Consider the following 18,419-nt stretch of genomic DNA (forward strand, 5'->3'; position numbering starts at 1 on the left):
TTGTATGTAGGTTATTTCAATGATAAAGTTGTTGTGACAGAAGTTACTCTTAAAAAATTCTCACAGTTGGGTTTAAATATTTAGTTCAATATAAAATAATTCATCGAAATAGTTTCATTTCGTTATAATTTACATCTTGGTGGACGGATATTAATTACCTAATTAAAAAAAAAACAAAACATATGGCACATTCCGCCATGATAAATACCTATTTATATAGATGTTTTAAAATCGTTTTGATAAATAATTTTTATTAGTAATGTCAGTTGTCAATTCACGGGTCACCTTACCAACTAAGGATAATCTTTTATAATCATATTTTAACTTCGTTACATAATGTTTTATATATGGCTGAAACGCAATCGATTGTTAATACATATATTTTGATGATTATATAGTCAGTGCAAGTTACTAAATACTAAATTTGATCCATCCAATTTTTTCATATTAAAAAATAAATCACTCAAAATTAACCCAAAATGTCTTAGGCACGCCGGGCTGTCGCAAAGTTTCCGTCCAACTCTCCGAGTAAGCAGATTTATCGTCTATTGTTGCTTTTCCTAGAATTTCCTTCTTGGCCATTTTAGTTTTGCACCCGAGACTTATATAAATGCTAACTTTATTTAAATTAACTTTGAATACCGATAGTTTGACGGTAGCCGATTTAGGATCCCACCTAGCCGATATTGTTGGAACAAATCTATCGCTTTTCCAGTAGCATTCCGCTTTATTCGCCTCCAAAATTGTTGCTTTTAGATACAGCGGTGCTGAAAAGAAAAATATACATTATTGTATTTATATACAAAATAAAAGCCTAGTATAGTGGTAATTCTCAACGCGCGTCGTCTGTTGGCTATGGAACGATTTTTATCTATGTGCCCATTTTATACTTGCTCGTAATGTGAAGAACATATCTCTATCAATTGATTATAGAAAAAAAAACAGTGGCACTACAACCTTTTAGCTCTGGGCCTCAGATTACTGAATATGTGTTTAATATTCAGCCTTATGTGCCTGACACACGCCGTCGACTTTTTGTGTGTAGTTATGCCGGTTCCTCACGATGTTTTCCATCACCGTACGAGCGAATATTAAATGTGCACATAGAAAGTCTATAGGTGGTTCGATCGGGAGTCTCATGTTGATGCCACTGGCCAATACTGCTCTAAACTTGTCTATGGATATGCTCTTAATAAGATCATTAAACATGCACAAATGCGTCTGTGCCATGCCCCTTTTGGGGACGGGTCTTCAACATCACTGTTACAAAACGCATGCTTTTGTGAAAAAACTTCGCACTCAATTATTTGTGTATCAAATTTAGTAGCCTTACATTAAGTAATTACACCCTAGGCTCTTCACGAATCAGAAATTGATAACATTTTCATGTTTTAACTAACTTTTGAAATGTTTTGTAATAATGATATGAGAGATACCTGAATAAAATTTAATATTATTAATATGAAAAACTTAACGGAATTGAAATTTAGGCAAATTTTCCTAAAAAACCTTATGGTATTTTCAATGGGTATTAATTTTAAAATGTATTAATTATTATGATTCCTACGTCCTACATGGTCTTTTTGTATTACTACCTCACCATCCTCTATTTGTTATTATCTTGGTGATTATTTAGAGTCGAATTAATAACCGTCAATGACGTGGCCTGATCGAATGTATCCCCTTTTTTATGTAATAAGTACTATACCATTTTAAGAAGTATTTCGTATTTCTAGATTAAGTCGCCTTAATATTGGTAACTATTAGGGTCTGTTTCACAATGTACGGATAAGTTCTACATAAGTTCCAAATTAGCTATTTATTACTTATTGGTAGGATAAACACTATTGTTACCTTTCACGACTGTCAGATAGCGCTATTCGTCACATAAAGTCCATCATAAGCTATGAGTCCGATGAATGTCAAATAGCACAATTTATCTTACAAATAATTTATGTGTTGCATAGCTATTTGGTACTTTATCCATACATTGTGAAACAGACCCTTAGTATGTTGTCTTTATCGGATCCTGACGTCAACGTTGAGGAATTTCAATTGAGACAAAAGCGATACAGAAAAAATATCATACAAAGAACTAACACTGGTATTTTGAGTAAATATGTGCTTTTTTCTTTGATCATACATTTTACGATTAGTCTACAGTGTATATTCAAACTGTACATTTTCATATCTCAAATTTCATTAACATACCTGCGGTGGCTTGAGACTTCAAAGGTACTTGAATATTTCAAAATTAATTTAGTGTCACGGGCAGATACATACGATTAATAATAATCAATACTTTGCTAATGTTAGTTATTTCGACGATGTATTTGCGTGTTGTACCTAAGAGAAAGTAAGTGCGTGCTCCTATTTCACCATGCCTAATGCTGATAGAGGACAAATCGTTGTTTTTTATTATTAATTGAATTACTTAGATGTCATGTGGAACATGGTGTAATGGTTGCAGCTCCTTACAAACATTTTGTAAAACAAAAAAACATGGCGATTAAAAAGTGTGGCAGAGAGTTAAGTGCCAGTACTTCTCGTACGTTCTAGGCCCATGATTTGAGAACTGGCAGTAAATATAAAATTATAAGCATTTTTTTTTTTTAAATTATAAGCTTTAATATGTATTTCTTTATTGACGTTCGTAAACGTACATTGTGTTACCTAAGTGATTTTAAATATGTTAGAACTTAATTTCTAAGCAAACGACTTAGGACGTTGTATCACCTCGACGTCCGCCGTTCCACAACTGAGCGTTTTTCAAGGCAGTTTTTGCCGCGCACCACCACTATGTGGAACCAGCTGCCCACTGAAGTATTTCCAAACCAATTCGACTTAGGGTCCTTCAAGAAAAGAGCGTACCAATTCTTAAAAGGCCGGCAACGCACTCGCGAGCCCTCTGGCATTGAAAGTGTCCATGGGCGGGGGTATCACTTAACATCAGGTGAGCCTCCTGCCCGTTTGCCCCCGGTTCTATAAAAAAAAAGGTAGAGATTGTCGACCTCCCTTGACCATTGGTCATATCTTAGTTGAGTAGGCTCATATACAACCTTTATCACATACGTGAAACCGTATATAAATTTAGAGCTTATATCTTATCAGGGTTACAATATATTAAAGGGTTGATTTCTATATCAAATTTAATTAGTAAAAATTATTCCTGCATTCCAAAAATTATTTAATAAAGTTAGAATGTCATGTAAAATATTCCAGACAGTATTCCAGATTTTTTTTATATAATTTAATAAATAAAATATCCCCATGTATAAGTTTAGTTTTACTTAATCACTAGCTTTTACTTTCCCTGATCTTAGTCCCAACTTTCGTAGTCCTATTTGGAAGGTATCTATCTATCTATACGTAGTTGTGTAACAATACAACACAACCCAACACCCAAAACTCTTTCAGTTTTCTTTTTTTTCCTATTATGCCATACCTACTGCACATATGTTTTCGTTTGTAATATGGATGTGTAGCTGTAAGAATAGTAATAAATAAAATAAATAGTCTGCTTTTAGCTTTATAGAGTGCGTACGAGAGAGTAATTATATGTGCTATGGTCGGAAAATGATGTCTGATTCCACCGATATACCATAACGACACTTCTCCAGCACCGGATAATTTAGATATCCGAGCCGATCAAGGTACAATCCACTGACCATGCACCGTAAAGCTTTAAGCACTTAAAATAGCTAGGGAGCTGGCGAGCAAAATATCTATGTGATTTGCTCATATGGCAGACTTTTTTAATAGCAATAATTAAACGATAAGGAATATTAAGGATAATGTCTGCCACCATGGTTGTGCTAATGCTGGTGCTGCATGGTTGTGCTAGTAAAGACAGGTATACTATATCATTTGCTCGTGTATGCCTTTAAGGTTGATGTTTAGAAACCTTGTCAAAATGAAAGAAATCAAAAAGGCACACGACATCTTGGACTCTCACCTTTTAAGTAGTAATTTTTATAATAAAAAAAGAAGAGCGCTTCAAAAGAGTCGACAAAAGTGTAGCTAAAACTATATCATTTGCTCGTGTCGTTCTAGGGCAGAGAAAGCTTAAAACAGCAGACGTGCGAAACACTCTCTCCTCTTTAATAATCAAGGAACGTATCAAAATTTCTCAACATTTAGTCAACTATGTAAATTTCCTTAACAATTTTCCCTTGTAAATTGGGAAGAAAATTAAAGGATCATGTAACTGTACAACAATGGTTTGTTTACGTAAAAGGTGTTTTGTTTATGACGCTAAACAACAAGCGAGTGAAAATTTTAGTATTATTTACATCTTTGAAATGTTTTGTTATACAAAATGTTCGCATTCAAATAAAGCTGTATCGTTTATTTTTTATTTTTTATACTTTTAGGGTCTGTTTCACAATGTACGGATAAGTTCTACATAAGTTCCAAATTAGCTATTTATTACTTATTGGTAGGATAAACACTATTGTTGCGTTTCACGACTGTCATATAGCGCTATTCGTCACATAAAGTCCATCATAAGTTATGAGTCCGTTGAAGTGTCATATAGCACAATTTATCTTCCAAATAATTTATGTGTTGCATAGCTATTTGGTACTTTATCCATACATTGTGAAACAGACCCTTAACTTATAAACTAGGACTTGTTTTTATCAATGCTAAAGGTATCTTCTAATCTACCTTTGTATTTATTTCCAACACATAAATATACCTACCTATTGCGTGTTGTTCTCACGAGAATTTAAGTGCGTGTTCCTATTTCACCATGCCTCCTGCTGATAGAGGACAAGTCTTTGTTTTTTTTTTAATTTATGTTATTATTATTAATTACTTAATATGTCATGTGGAACATGGTATAATGGTTGCAGCTCCTTACAAAATATGTTATGTAAAAAAATGGCAATTAAAAAGGATGACGGAGAGTTTATTGCCAGTTCTTCTCTCCCGTTCTACGCCCTTGATTTAAGAACTGGCAGTAAATGTAAAATTAGAAGCATTAATATGTATTTCTTTACTGACGAGTCATAAGTGTATTATGTTACCTATATGATTAAATGGTTTTTTCTACTTTACTTTTTTAGTATTTACAATATTCTTAACCTACATAGTAATAATAATAATTAAAAATTCATAAATCCCTGTGGCAGTGTACATTTAACGCTGGCAGCATTTCCTCGCTCTATTCCGATAGGTCATTGAGCGAGGAAAGCACCAGCTTTGGCTCACCGGTACTATCTACCAGTCGCAAAATCTGTGATCAAAATTATATCTTTAAATAGCGTCTCTACTCCAAAGGGAACAAAATCAAAGTTAACCTTATTATAAATAAAGGTTTTAGTAATTAAATAATCATTAATATACAATAGATTTGCTCAATAAACATAGTCGTAAACATTAGTGGAAGTGAGATTCTCAGCATGGATTCGACCCTCGGTGGTTTATTATATACCTCGTATGGTGATAAAAATCACATTATTTGACCCAAAAATCAACATATAAAGTTATTAATAACATTGTATGCCTACGCGTATGAGGTATATAACCTATATTTGCTTATAAAGAAATACATAGAACACAAACCTTAAATGCAATAATTAATTGATTTCATTGTCAAAATTTGCATTTGTTTTTTAAGCAGGAATATCTAGCTTAAACAGAAATTGGCCGGAAGTGAGCGATGGAAAAAAGTTCTTGGACTCTATGGCATAGTAGACCGTTAAAAATACAAAAAAAGCCCGTTGGCTCACACGATAGTGCTAAGTTTTAATGGTTATATGTAAGTGTAAATTACATTATGTTATGCAATAAAGTTTATTTGTATGTAATTATCTACCCAAGGCTCAAACCGCTGCAGAGTTACAGGTATATAAGTAGTGGACAAAATAAAGCTTCAAAGTCACGAGGAAATCTCATGATCGCTAAAAGAACATGTTTGCATTGTTTGAGAATAAATTACGTTTTAATTTCCTGCAATTTTATTAAATTTTTCCTGTTTACACGGTTTTAAATAGATTTTAAATAGTTACACGTCGTGAATTTTTATACTTACATAATATTTCAAAACATTAAAAAGAAAGGTAAAGGTCAAAATGAGAGAATCATACTATTCGTAGATTAGTTATTAGTATATAAAGGAAACATTTTTGTATGTATATTTTATTATATTTGGGGAATAAAATCATTTTTTTTACTATTAGAAACGTATACTAACCCAGAGTAAACTGCGTAGGATAGGTCGCTAATAAAATCGTTCTTATAATTTTCACTGCCTTATCATAGATACCATAATAAACAATTTATATTAGTCATCTGTAATTTCTGTATATTTAATAAAACATCGAATATTTATTTACCAACACGCATTTGTCAAGAACCTAAAACTGGTTAATCAACATAAGCGTATTGCGAATTAATAATACAACTCTGGTATCTCTTTGAAAATGTTACATTAATTTTAACATACACCTACCTATATAAAGAAAATATTTAAAAGAGTACCGAGAGTTTTTTACGCCGGCGTTTTCTCTCGGCCTACACCCTGTCTTCTTTGCCGATGAGTAGAGATGTCTGCTGATTCAAATTTAATGACGTGGAATAAGTGATGCCTGTATCTTATGTTCCATAATATATGGTGAGAGTGAATTTTTATGATGCGCGCGCACACCGACACCTAAATTCTACATTGTTAAGTTAGTTTTAGGTGGCAAGAAAATCGATAATAACTATGTTCAAGTTGTATATTCTAGTATTTTTATATTTAGAACACGTGTTTCGTAACAGTACAATTAAACAGTGTGAATAAATAAATATTATTTTGGTGTTTTTATTAAATCAATTTCATATACGACGGTGATATTATTTACTAATGATAATTTATTATTTATTAGTATATCTATAAATATTGAATATTAGTGATAAAACTGATTTGAATAAACTGTTTTGAGTGCATTTACATAGCATGCGTGTGCGTGTACATAAGTACACACACTCTTTTTTTTTATATCCATTTATTTACCTTTAAATTGTTCATGTTCTTGCATAGTCTGTACACTGCAACGTAGTCTGTTGACTGTGAGTTGCACTGTGTCATTGAAGCCATCCTCGCTCCCGGAGTATAATAGCGTCACTTCCAACTGACCCTTTCTATTTTCCCTCTGAAATTGTTGAAATTTTAAAATTAGAATATTATTTATCGGAAGTGAGCTAGTTTAGTTTTATTAAGGTCAGTAATATTAGTTAAGTTTTGTTTTGAGAAATAAAAGCAAGTCTATGGTCGATTCTGGTTTAAAGTTGATTGATACCTAAAACATTTTAGCAATGTAATTATTAGTGTTATTTTTGATCAGCCAAAACTATAATATGCGTTTTCACGCATTTTTTTAAAGTTATACTTCATTTGGCGCGTTAGGGCGTTGATGAGAGTATTTTTATTGTTAGTGTCGTTTTTTCTACAAACGTAGAATAAGGCGAAAGATAAAATTTAAAAAAAAAATTTGTTACGCCAAAGAAGTGTAACTTCTAACGCGTGTACATAAAGTACACACACTTTTTTTTATTTACTTAACCTAAAAATCACGTGTCATGCCATTACACCTACATGCATAATGTTCGTGCGGGTACTTAATAACTAAAGTTAACAGCCATCAACTAAAATTCTAAATGAAAATTATATTTAAATAAGTGTATAATTACACATTAATATATAATTATACGGTGCAATTAAAATGTACTTAATAAGCAAATTGTTTGAATTGAGGCAATTATTCAATTTAATTTGCCTCGCATATAGCTGCCACATTGAAATACCGACAAATAAAGCAATAAATTAAGATGATCAAAATATTTTATGAGTATTAAGCGCTTTATAATTTGGGTCGCAGTGCCATTAAAATCTGCTTGATACGGATTTTAATATTAATTTATAAATTAAAATATATTTCTACAGAAACGATTTTGTTTTATATTACTTATTCTTCAATCAATCATTGAACCATTTGACATCACTTCCTCGTTTTTTCTTTGATGGCGTATAGCTTCGAAACACAAAATAAAAAATAAGGATATAGGCCCCATTGAAGTATAATTGGACCTGCCATTTTTCTTATCCGCTTTATATGAAACGCAGCAATAGCTTGTTGTTATTGTTATAATAATATACATATCTAATTCTACCGTACGTGTGTATGTCACTGAACTCCTCTTAAACGCTCCGATTAGAATATTTTTTTTGTACATGCGTTTGGATGGCTGGAGGGTTTAGATTCAAAAATCAGCCCGGCAGGTGGCGCTGCTGTCGATACTTTCATACATATTTAATATCCTAATCGCTTAAAATATCATGTAGGACCACGTCTGTCGGGTCCTTATATAATAAGGACAATAAAACAGAGCAAATTGATGCATAAGCCCTCTTTAAGATTTACGTATTTGTGTACGGAATATGAGTAAATTAAACTCATAATGGTCTTCAAAATCTAATTACCAACCAATTGAAAAACATAATTATAGGCACACGTTATTTGCAAGCGATTTTTCTTCGAGCTATCATGTTTTAAAATAGCCATCTTCGAACTTCGTTTCACGGACAGATTTTTATAGATTGAATATATAATTTAAAATATATATTAATAGCCTCACAAGCTATTTCTCATTTAGGGATAATGATACTTACTTATAATGATAGATACTTATTGTTCATTAAAATATATAAATCAATTTTAACATAGCATGATTGACATTAGAAGAAACAAACGAAATATGTAGTCAAATTAAGGGTTTTCCTAAGATTCTATATTTTGTGTTTCATGTTGAGTACCATTCTAATGAAGGTTAGCGTAGTAAGAGGAAGGAAATCAAGGAAGGAACATGCTTAGGCCTGACATTTGAGCGAGCCTTATTAGCGTTACACAAGTATATATATGTATTTAAGTAGGAAGTCTCGATGCATGTTAATGCGATCTATGTGGAAAGTTTCGCCTTCTGTTAGAAATGTATTTGGTGTTGCAGTGTCACTAGCTTTAGACATTTAACCCTAAGGTCCATGTATTTTTGTTCTAAGTGCGCATTAATTTATTTATACAAGTTCACCACATCGTACATAATGCTATATACAGTATATGTTACATTAATTTCTAAAATAAATGTCAATTATTGTAAACATAAATGTTACAAAAAATTAAAATATATATAAAATAAAAATTACTAGTAAAACAGCGGATTAGTTATGAGAAATGCAAGTAACAATCTTTTTTTTTTAAATGCGCCATGAAGACATCTTGACGAAACCGGCCTGTCTAAAGGCTAATAGCGAGTCCACATTGGGCGGTCGACGAGCGTTAGTAGGGCGAGTATACTGTATTACATCTGGCTCAGTTCGTAAATGTACGTCGAAGTGGGTGCGTGTGTGTCGTGTGGCTCCTCTACCTTCGCTATAAAAGCGACGACAAAGAGTATACTAGGTGCACACCTAAGAGATAGACTGACTCATGGAATGTTTGTTGTTTGTTATCCCAATTACGTTTTCATAAAACTTTATTTTTATAATCGGGTCTTTCCATTACCCAAATAGTTCGTCGCTTTTGGATTTTATCGATAAAAAAATCCGTAACAAAATGATCGTTCTCCATTTTCGACAACGTGCGTCCACTCTTCACGAAATGTACAACAAAATGACTGCTGCCTACCGCGCGCTTGGCTCGAAGCGCGCGTTTGCATGTGTACACTTTACCTCAGACCTCGTAGTTCTTATAACGCGCGTTATCAAAGCGCGCACTTCAAAACGCCTAATGTGAACTCGCTCTTAGACGCGAATTATATTCCATTACGTTTTTATAAATATCATGTCCGACCTAGTTGCCTTAAGACAAATGATTGACGAAACAGAAATCGAAGTCTATACTATAGCAACATGGTTATGAATTACAAAACTAAGGCCCTTTAAAGAGTTTATACATTGCATACAAAGGGTAAATATTGCGATAAATCTTTAAAAAGATTCACAAGGTTGTATTGCGTCATCTTTACATGTCTTGCCTCTCGTGGGCTTGATCAAGGTTAAAACGATTGCATTGTATTCCAAATTCAGTGAGTCACCATCGTATGAATTAATTGGATTTTAATTGACCCTTTCATTAAGACTATCTTTGACAATCGATTAGGTTAGCTCTTTTTTTACTATCGTATTTAAAACTATTGATAAAAAAGAAAAGAGCGTATGAAGTCTTAAAAGGCTGGCAACGCACTTGCGAGCCTTCTAGGCAATGTGAGTGTCCATGGGCGGCGGTATCACTTAACATCAAGAGCCTCTTGCCTGTTTGCCTCCTCTTACATAAAAAAATAAATAAATCAGTGGCGCTACAACCTTTTTCGGTCTGAGCCTCAAATTTCTGTATATGTTTCATGATCATTTGTCAAGTTTTTGTGTCTAAGGCAAGCTGGTTTCCTCACGATGGTTTCCTTCACCGCTCGAGATAATGTTATATTAGTACAGAAACATCGTATCAAACTTCTGAACTATTTACCATATTAACACAGCGTTCATAAGATAACATTTCAATAATATGGCAATACTCGACGCTATAGTCTCTCGCTATCCACGATTGCTGAACAGCCCTCTAAATGTTATATAAATAACGTAATAAAGTTTATATTCGTTAATTAATTTCTATTAAATGTGTAGTGTGTGATTACAATAATAATAGAATCCACGACATCACGATCCGAAAAAAGCGTTACCAGTTACGTCGATGTCACCAATCTATTTCTCTTAATCAATTATTGGCCTAGTGGCAAAGCTGACCCTTATTTTGCGGTGCTATTGACTTGCTCCTACGGTGAAGGAAAATATCGTAAGGAAACGGGCATGTCTCAAACCCAGATACAGACCTAAAATGAATAGTCTATAAAATAAAAATGGTGGCCAAAATATAGGGTTGTAGCGCCAATGCATTATTTATATAAAGAAAAATGTGATTAAAACGTCTCTACTCTTCTAAATATATTTTAAAATTGATTATTATTTAAAACAAAATTAAATTAGCAAGAAGACAGTTGGCCTACGATCTACTTAAAGTCCTGTCATCACCCAAGTGTTCTCCAAGAACTCGGTTTCTTTGTACCTAGAGGATATGTGAACAGCGAAGGCCAAGGTTGTTTGCGATACCAAGGGCCAGAACCAGTCTGTTGCATAAAACAACAAAAGACATTGCGCGTACTGAATGCTGTCTCTGACACTATCGACATCTTTATATGTTCGCAGTAACTTCACAGTAGCGAAATTATGTAATTAATATATTTTACTAGCTGACCCGGCAAACGTTTGTTTCGCCATTTAAATAAATGTAATAAAAAAAATAAAAATAAGTATCAACAATAATAAAAATAGGGGTTGACCGTAGAGGGGTGAAAATTAGGGGTTGTATTTATTTTTGTATGCTGTATTATAAAAAAATAAGTATTTTTTTTAGTGAGGACACCCCTTATCACTAAGCGGTTTGAAAGATAGTAGCCGATTCTCAGAATTTGAATTCTCTGAATTCTCTTACTGAATATGCTTAAAAAATTTCATAAGAATCCGTCGAGCCGTTTCCGAGGAGTATGGGAACGAACATTGTGACACGAGAATTTTATATATTAGATTATATTACGACATTATCGTATTAGCTTAGTGCTATTAGGTTAGTATATATATCTTTGTAAATAAATAAATAATTATTCAGGGGCGTAATATTTGTAATGATTACTTACTCGTGTATCGTTAGTACTGAGTCCACTTGTAATTGCATTGATCGGCCTCCAAATATCCGGTGTTCCAATCAACCCATTTTTCAAGTCATTTTGGAATAGCTTCGAATCGAAATTCCACGTCGCAGCGCCTACTGTCCTTCTCTTCTCAAGAATGTTCTTTTGTGCCGCAGACTCTTTTGAAACTTTAAAACTACTGAACGAAGACAGTAAAGACTTCTTTGGTTCCTCATTCATTGTATTCATAGTCGTTTTAGCGTCAAGTGTTTTCGAACTCTTCTTTTTGTCATCTGGTTTCGGTGTATCAAGTAAGGCGTAAATAGTTAGAGATAGAAAGTGTCCAGCAAGCTGGCTCTGTAAATCTGTCTTTTTCGAGTCTTTAGGTTTCAGTTGGAACTTGAAATCTTCGTTCCAAACCGGATTAGAGGTGTCTTGAGGTGTGGTTTCATATTTATTGTCGCCGGGGAAAACTTTTACCTAAAATAAAACAAATTGTGTTAACAATTTATAACTTGTAAACTTATTATTTGCATTTTTATATTATAAGAATTATGTTAGAGCAATTATGTTAAGCCTAGTGGCTTAAGCGTGCGATTCTCATCCCTGAGGTTGAGGTTAGGTTCGATCCCCGTCTGTGCACCAATGAAGTTTTTTTATATATGCGCATCTAACATGGATCATGAAACAGATTCAGAAATCTGAGACCCAGACCTAAAAAGGTTTTAGCGCCACTGATTTATTTTATTTATTTATTACTATAAAATATTACACCTTTAATATAATATGATTTGAAAGGTAGATGAATAAAACCTTCACAGCGTACAACCGGTGTATCGTCAGTGCCCCGTCTTGAGACCCTCAAGAAAAAACATCCTCACGTCCTCATTTATAATTGTAGTCTATGTATTGGTCGTGTTCTAAGGTGTAGTTCGTAGGAATAATGTTTCTCCTAGCACTTTATGCGTTATGGTTGAGGTGTCAGTGTTATTATAAAATATTGTATTATATATTGTGAATTACGAAAATTTTATTAAATCATCAAAGACTCTACGTCTCCAATCGTTCTCCAATATCGCCCATGAATATTGTAAATAAAAATATTACCGATGCAATGTAGCCGGGGCGTATCTCGCGAGACGCGTAACACACTATTCGTGAACTAGTTTATTGTTATTAATATATTGTATCTTTTTTTTTTAATTTGAGAGATAGAATAAGTCCCTGGACACAATGGCAGGGGAGTAGAGTTATTATTAATAAAAAAAAAACAAAAATGTATAGCAGGTACTCTTCATGTTATGCGAGCGATAATGAAATTAACATATTTATAGCTTAATAAACCTAAAATTATGGTGAACAACGTTACGTGTGCGATTAATTCTTATTCACACGATAATTAATTCATGTTTATCGAGTTTTTTAATGGCGTGGCGTAATTCAATAAGTAGATAACATAATGAAATTTTGTTTCAGCTTATATATATTATTTACACTTAGACAAGTATTTTAGAGTAGTATATACGTCAATACAAACCGTGAGAATGTAAAACAAAAGACTGTGCCTTTGATTCTGATTGGTCAATATCATTTCTAGACCAATACCTTACACGCGACATGATGCGTCATATTATTGCGTCCATTAAAGTAATCACAATCGAACCCAACGTTTCGCCTTGCGTCTTTTGTTTTACGATTTCACCAGCCAGGCACATCGAATGATGGTACTTTTTACAATTAAACTATCCTTAAATTGTAAAAAGTACCAAACAAGTACCCAAGGGATACAAAACGATTGCAGTTGAATGCCCTAGGTGATTCATGGTGTAAAAGTAATTGAAGCAATCAATGATATAATCATTTTCCGTGTCCAACAAAAATACGATTAGTTATTTATAAAATTAATAAGTTATTCATAAAATCTAAATCAGTCAAATTGTGAGGTTTTAACTATTTATTACCTTTTCATTACAGCATAAACACAATTAGTCAGAGAAGAGTAAGTTAAACGACTAAAGGCCGATTTACATTATCTTAGTGTTTAGGAGAGTATTTTAGTATAAGTTGAAAGGCAAGTTCTTTAGTCCTTTAGTGCGTTGCGAGTGAACGTTTACATTTCTTCCAGTAGACGTCGGCAAATACGCTCTATTCTACGCAAAATACTAACTATAGTTATGGAAAAAACAGAAGACGAGATTTTATTTGAAATAAATAAACTAAATATAAATAATAAATAAAATAGCTTATTTTAAGGCAGTGTATGCCGAATGCCTAGCCTGTTTGTTTTTGTATAAATTGTTTTTAACGTTCCACAAACATTCGTGAACAACATATTCAGACACAAATTTGATAGTTGTATCTTCCGACCATTTAGCCATGTTTAAAAATAAAAAAACACCCACGCGTTTCACGGCACTTGTGCACTCTCCTAAAGATTTTACTAAATTACGTGTTTACACTTTACACACAACGAGGGAAGATCTCGGGGGTTGCGCGGGCGCGGGAGGGGTATCACTTGAAACAAAAATAAAAAGCGATTCTATTTTGATTCAACTTGAAAGTCAAGTAGAACCGTACTAAAGCAAGTAGCGTTTACATGTTACAACTAAAGTACTATCCTAAAGCACTCTGCTAAACACTAAGATAATGTAAATCGCCCTTAAGGTTAGGTATTGAGAGAATGAACTACAACTTTCCATCATAGCAGGAAACGGAAGGATTGTAATATTTTAACGAAAACGAAAACTTTCTTTGAAATCAAGTAATTATAATTTATATTTTTACAGTCAATAATAATTATTTATTACATGTTCCTCTCCACAAAGTATATCGAGTTCCCGCCACCGTGAGACGGTAATTAATATTAATAGCTTATTGTTATCGATACTGTCAACGATAAATATTCTTAACAACACGTTTTGAAGTACTACGATTAGCATTTGTTTTAAATCGCTCGACAATTTTCTTGTGATAATAACAGTTGGACACAGTTGAATACAATGGGACTATAGTGGCAGGGCGTTTTGTTTTCTAGTTCATTGAAGTTGCAAATTGGCGCTATAGCCTAATTCTGGGACCTACGACCAGCCCTTTTTACACGCTTTATATTAGCTTCACCTGAATGTATGTATGTATGTATGTAACCGACTCCTTCGGACTCGATTTTGACCCACATTAAACGGACAGATTTAATTCAAACTTTGTACACTTATAAAGAATCAGCGACAATATAATAATTTCATAGGTTTATCTCGAAAAAACAATGAAATTTTTTTTAAGTCCACAAAGCAATACGATTAAATTGAGACAACACGTATTGCTGCTAGGACTAAAAAGTGGAAAATAAAAATAGTTAAAAAAAACTAAAAAACACGCTTTTAAAGCACATCAAACTAAAAAGTGAAAAATAATTCCTAATTTAGGCTGAAAATTAATGAAAAAAAAATACTGGTATTATTGTGAAAAAGCGTGGCGCGCCCTGTAGACCAGTGCAGATAGCCTTTAAAATAAATAAAAAGTGAAAAAAATTACAGTAGGATGAAACCCATTAGAAAAGGAGGGGAATATGATCAAAATGAAAGGAAAAATAAATTACGGTCGATCTGAGGTCGGGAAGGGGAAGGGGGGGGAGTTTTAAGGGTAAAAAACGGTTTATCTCGATTTCCGGCAAAACTAAAAGTCCTATCGAAGAAAGTTAGATGGCAAAATTGTAGGTAATAAAAAGATCTAAAACTTTTGTATTCACACATTTTTCACATAACCTCAAAATTTATGTGAAAAATTCAAAAAACCAAGTTTTTGGTTTTTAATTTTTATCTTTTACAAAAATATTTTTTTTTTAACGAAATTTGGTGAAAACTTACCTTTCTATGTCCCAAATACGCTGTAATTTATTTGATTAAAAATATTTATTTGTTCACCTTATTTTGAATTAATATCGAAAAAACACCCTAATTTTCAATCGAAAATTCTGACGTCAAAATTTCAGCTTTTTTCAAAAAGTTGGTGTGCTTTCAGTTCGTTGAAATCTCTACTTTCCTATGGTAAAAAAATATATATATATTACCATAGTAAATCTTCTCAGAAAACGCAAAAAATCGTATGCAGTAACGCCCAGACCTGTCACCCCCTTCCTTACTTCTCTATGAAATACGAAAATTTTAGCCCATCTAAAGGCTAATTTTTTTTTTAGGTCACTCAGGTATATATAAGTTATCTTAAAATAGTAATAAATAGGCATCTGATTATAATTTAAAGAAGATTAAGGCTACTGGTCTACTGTGCCATATTTTCTAGCTGTCTATCGAGCAACCCACGCTTTTTCACAATAATACCAGTATTTTTTGTTCATTACCATTTTCAGCCTAAATTAGGAATTATTTAAAGGTGAAATGTATGAAGCGATAAACTGCTCAGTAGCTGTTACAGTATATCTGTGCCTTGCTTGGGAGGTTACGGGTCATAAAGCAACCAATTTCAGGGTTATGTATTATAAAAAATGTAAGTATAGGTAGGTATACATGAACAAATCAGCCTTTGAACCTTGAGAACTGTGGCCCAGGTGTTTTGTTGACATCTGCATATTTTTCAGTTCAATTTTATTACCCCTTACCGCGTTTGTCTACGATTAATTCAAATACTAACGTAATTGCTTACGTGACTTTCATACATTGTTTAGTAACATAACCGGATTTAGCTAACCATTGTGTCCAATATTTTGTCCTTATTGTTAGATTTAGCGCTATATATGCTTCCGTATGACAAATTCAATATATTGTTGGAAGTTTATAGAATTGTATTTACCAGATACAATTTAGTTATCACAATAAATAATAATAAATTAAATATAAAGAATGTATAATTGCGATAGTTAATAAGGTAATTTTAATGCAAAATATAACACAGAAACAATTGTATCCATACTTACAGGTCGAAATATTATAATGATAGTTCGATATCTTTAAAACTTTAACGTTTAGGAATAAGATAAGCTTAAAGTTATCTTTAGATTACGCACAACATTTCTTGATAATAACCCAATTTTAACATCTTTAGTTCAAGGACTAGGTCATAATTGAACGAACTAGAGATTATCGAAACTATTGATAGTTACGTCTATAGGTAGGTCTACCAATATATTATACTACGTCTATTATTCACTATTCCAATTATTTTTACTTAATAGGTATTAAACGTATCCATAATTTTATTAAGGCCATATCTTTTTTGTCATATAAAATTAGTAGGCTTTAAACGTATACTTAGAACACAGCAATGTTGATTTATATAATTGCTTCTAAAATGATCCTCCTTGAATGACCCTAATTCATGAATTGAGATGATTCAATGCCAAAGGCCGTAAAGGTCGTATGTTATTCGCATACTGCAAAGAAGTATAATTATTTCCTTCGAAACGTAAATATCACTTAATATTTCATCAGAACGGTTTCAATTTTCAACAATTCAAAATCAATAGGTATATCCAATTCCGTCGGAAAGTTTCAGATTATTCGTATAGCTGAAGAGTTTTGAATCAACGGGATGACTTAGGAACTAATGGTTCAGATAAAAAAGTGACAAAAAAAGGAATTCCTTTTTGAAATATTTCGTTAAGTGCGCTGCGTTTAGGTGAGATTAACACAAAAATCAAGTATGACGGAATCGTTACTCTTTAGGTTTTATAAAAGAAAAAGTCCTGAAGGCATTTGTTTATAAGAATATATATTATGATATCAGTGTTGAAGTAACTCGACAAGAAAATAAGTTATAAGAGTCAAGTACATCACGCGCCTTTATGATATGCCCTAGTCGTAAATTAACACGGGTGAAACCACTGGGAACTGCTAGTTGTAAGTAAATAAGAACGAGGTTAGAATAATTTGAAACAGGAAGTTACCTTAACTAGGTATCCATGAGCGCGGCTGAGTCCGAAAAAGGATGGTAGATTCCTGGCACCGATAACAGTAACAAACAAATTTTTGCTGATCGGATGTAATGATAATTTAAAACCTATTTCTGGCTCCGAACTACCACTGCCGCTAAGTGTACTGTCTTTGTTTGTATTTAAAATATTTTTAAGTTTATTAAAAGAAAATGCCATTCTGCAAATAATCACTTATTCTTATCACACTTAATCAAGTTTGGTAATTACTAATTTGTTGGTTTAGCCGAGCACTCCATCACTAAAAGTTAAATTATATTTGATTGTAGAAGCACATCCCATGTTATCTTAATACTTTTGAATTCACAATCTTCAATTTTCAAACTTTAGTAACTTCATTTAACTAAAACAAACGAAACATCAGCGATAAACAAAACCTGATAATAAACTACAGAGCATAGAGTTGAACCGTAAAACCAGAATTTGTTGTTTGACATGTCATTCGTAATTTTCAAGGCCTACTACCTACTGTCAAATTGTACTACGGCTAAAATAAAAATATTTGGAAACGATAGCATAAAACTACATTAATATAAAAACCACTAAGAAAAGACAGATGAAACTAAGACAATTATATAAATTTACTATTTATTTAATTACGTAATGTAATTAATTGAATACTAGGGACATATAAACAAGACATTATTAAAGTAAAGTGTCTGCTCGAGTGTACTTTTCACTTCGGCGAACTTTATAGATACTTTTAATATTCCTGCCATCTAGTATATGAAGAATATAAACATTGTTAGCA

The 18,419-nt window shown here is 32.7% G+C and overlaps 1 protein-coding gene across 1 annotated transcript; it reads right to left on the reverse strand.

Annotated features, from left to right (window-relative positions):
• Positions 1-239: 239 nt before the first annotated feature.
• LOC125056095 lies at positions 240-18,063 on the reverse strand. The gene is made up of 4 exons (XM_047659032.1): positions 17,624-18,063; positions 11,734-12,207; positions 7,004-7,142; positions 240-767 (listed from the first exon to the last, which is right to left on the reverse strand). The coding sequence occupies exons 1-4, from the start codon at positions 17,825-17,827 to the stop codon at positions 460-462; spliced, it is 1,125 nt and encodes a 374-aa protein (XP_047514988.1). The 5' UTR covers positions 17,828-18,063; the 3' UTR covers positions 240-459.
• Positions 18,064-18,419: the final 356 nt, after the last annotated feature.

The sequence above is a fragment of the Pieris napi genome, chromosome 14 (genome assembly GCF_905475465.1).
Source record: "Pieris napi chromosome 14, ilPieNapi1.2, whole genome shotgun sequence".
NCBI lineage: Eukaryota > Metazoa > Arthropoda > Insecta > Lepidoptera > Pieridae > Pieris > Pieris napi.

Excerpts from the sequence above, each read along its gene's own strand:
- LOC125056095 (XM_047659032.1), bottom strand. The coding sequence starts at position 17,827 with ATGGCATTTTCTTTTAATAAACTTAAAAATATTTTAAATACAAACAAA. Across the intron at positions 12,208-17,623 it reads CTCATGGATACCTAGTTAAG|GTAAAAGTTTTCCCCGGCGA; the intron begins GTAACTTCCTGT and ends GTTTTATTTTAG. Across the intron at positions 768-7,003 it reads AGAACATGAACAATTTAAAG|CACCGCTGTATCTAAAAGCA; the intron begins GTAAATAAATGG and ends TTTTCTTTTCAG.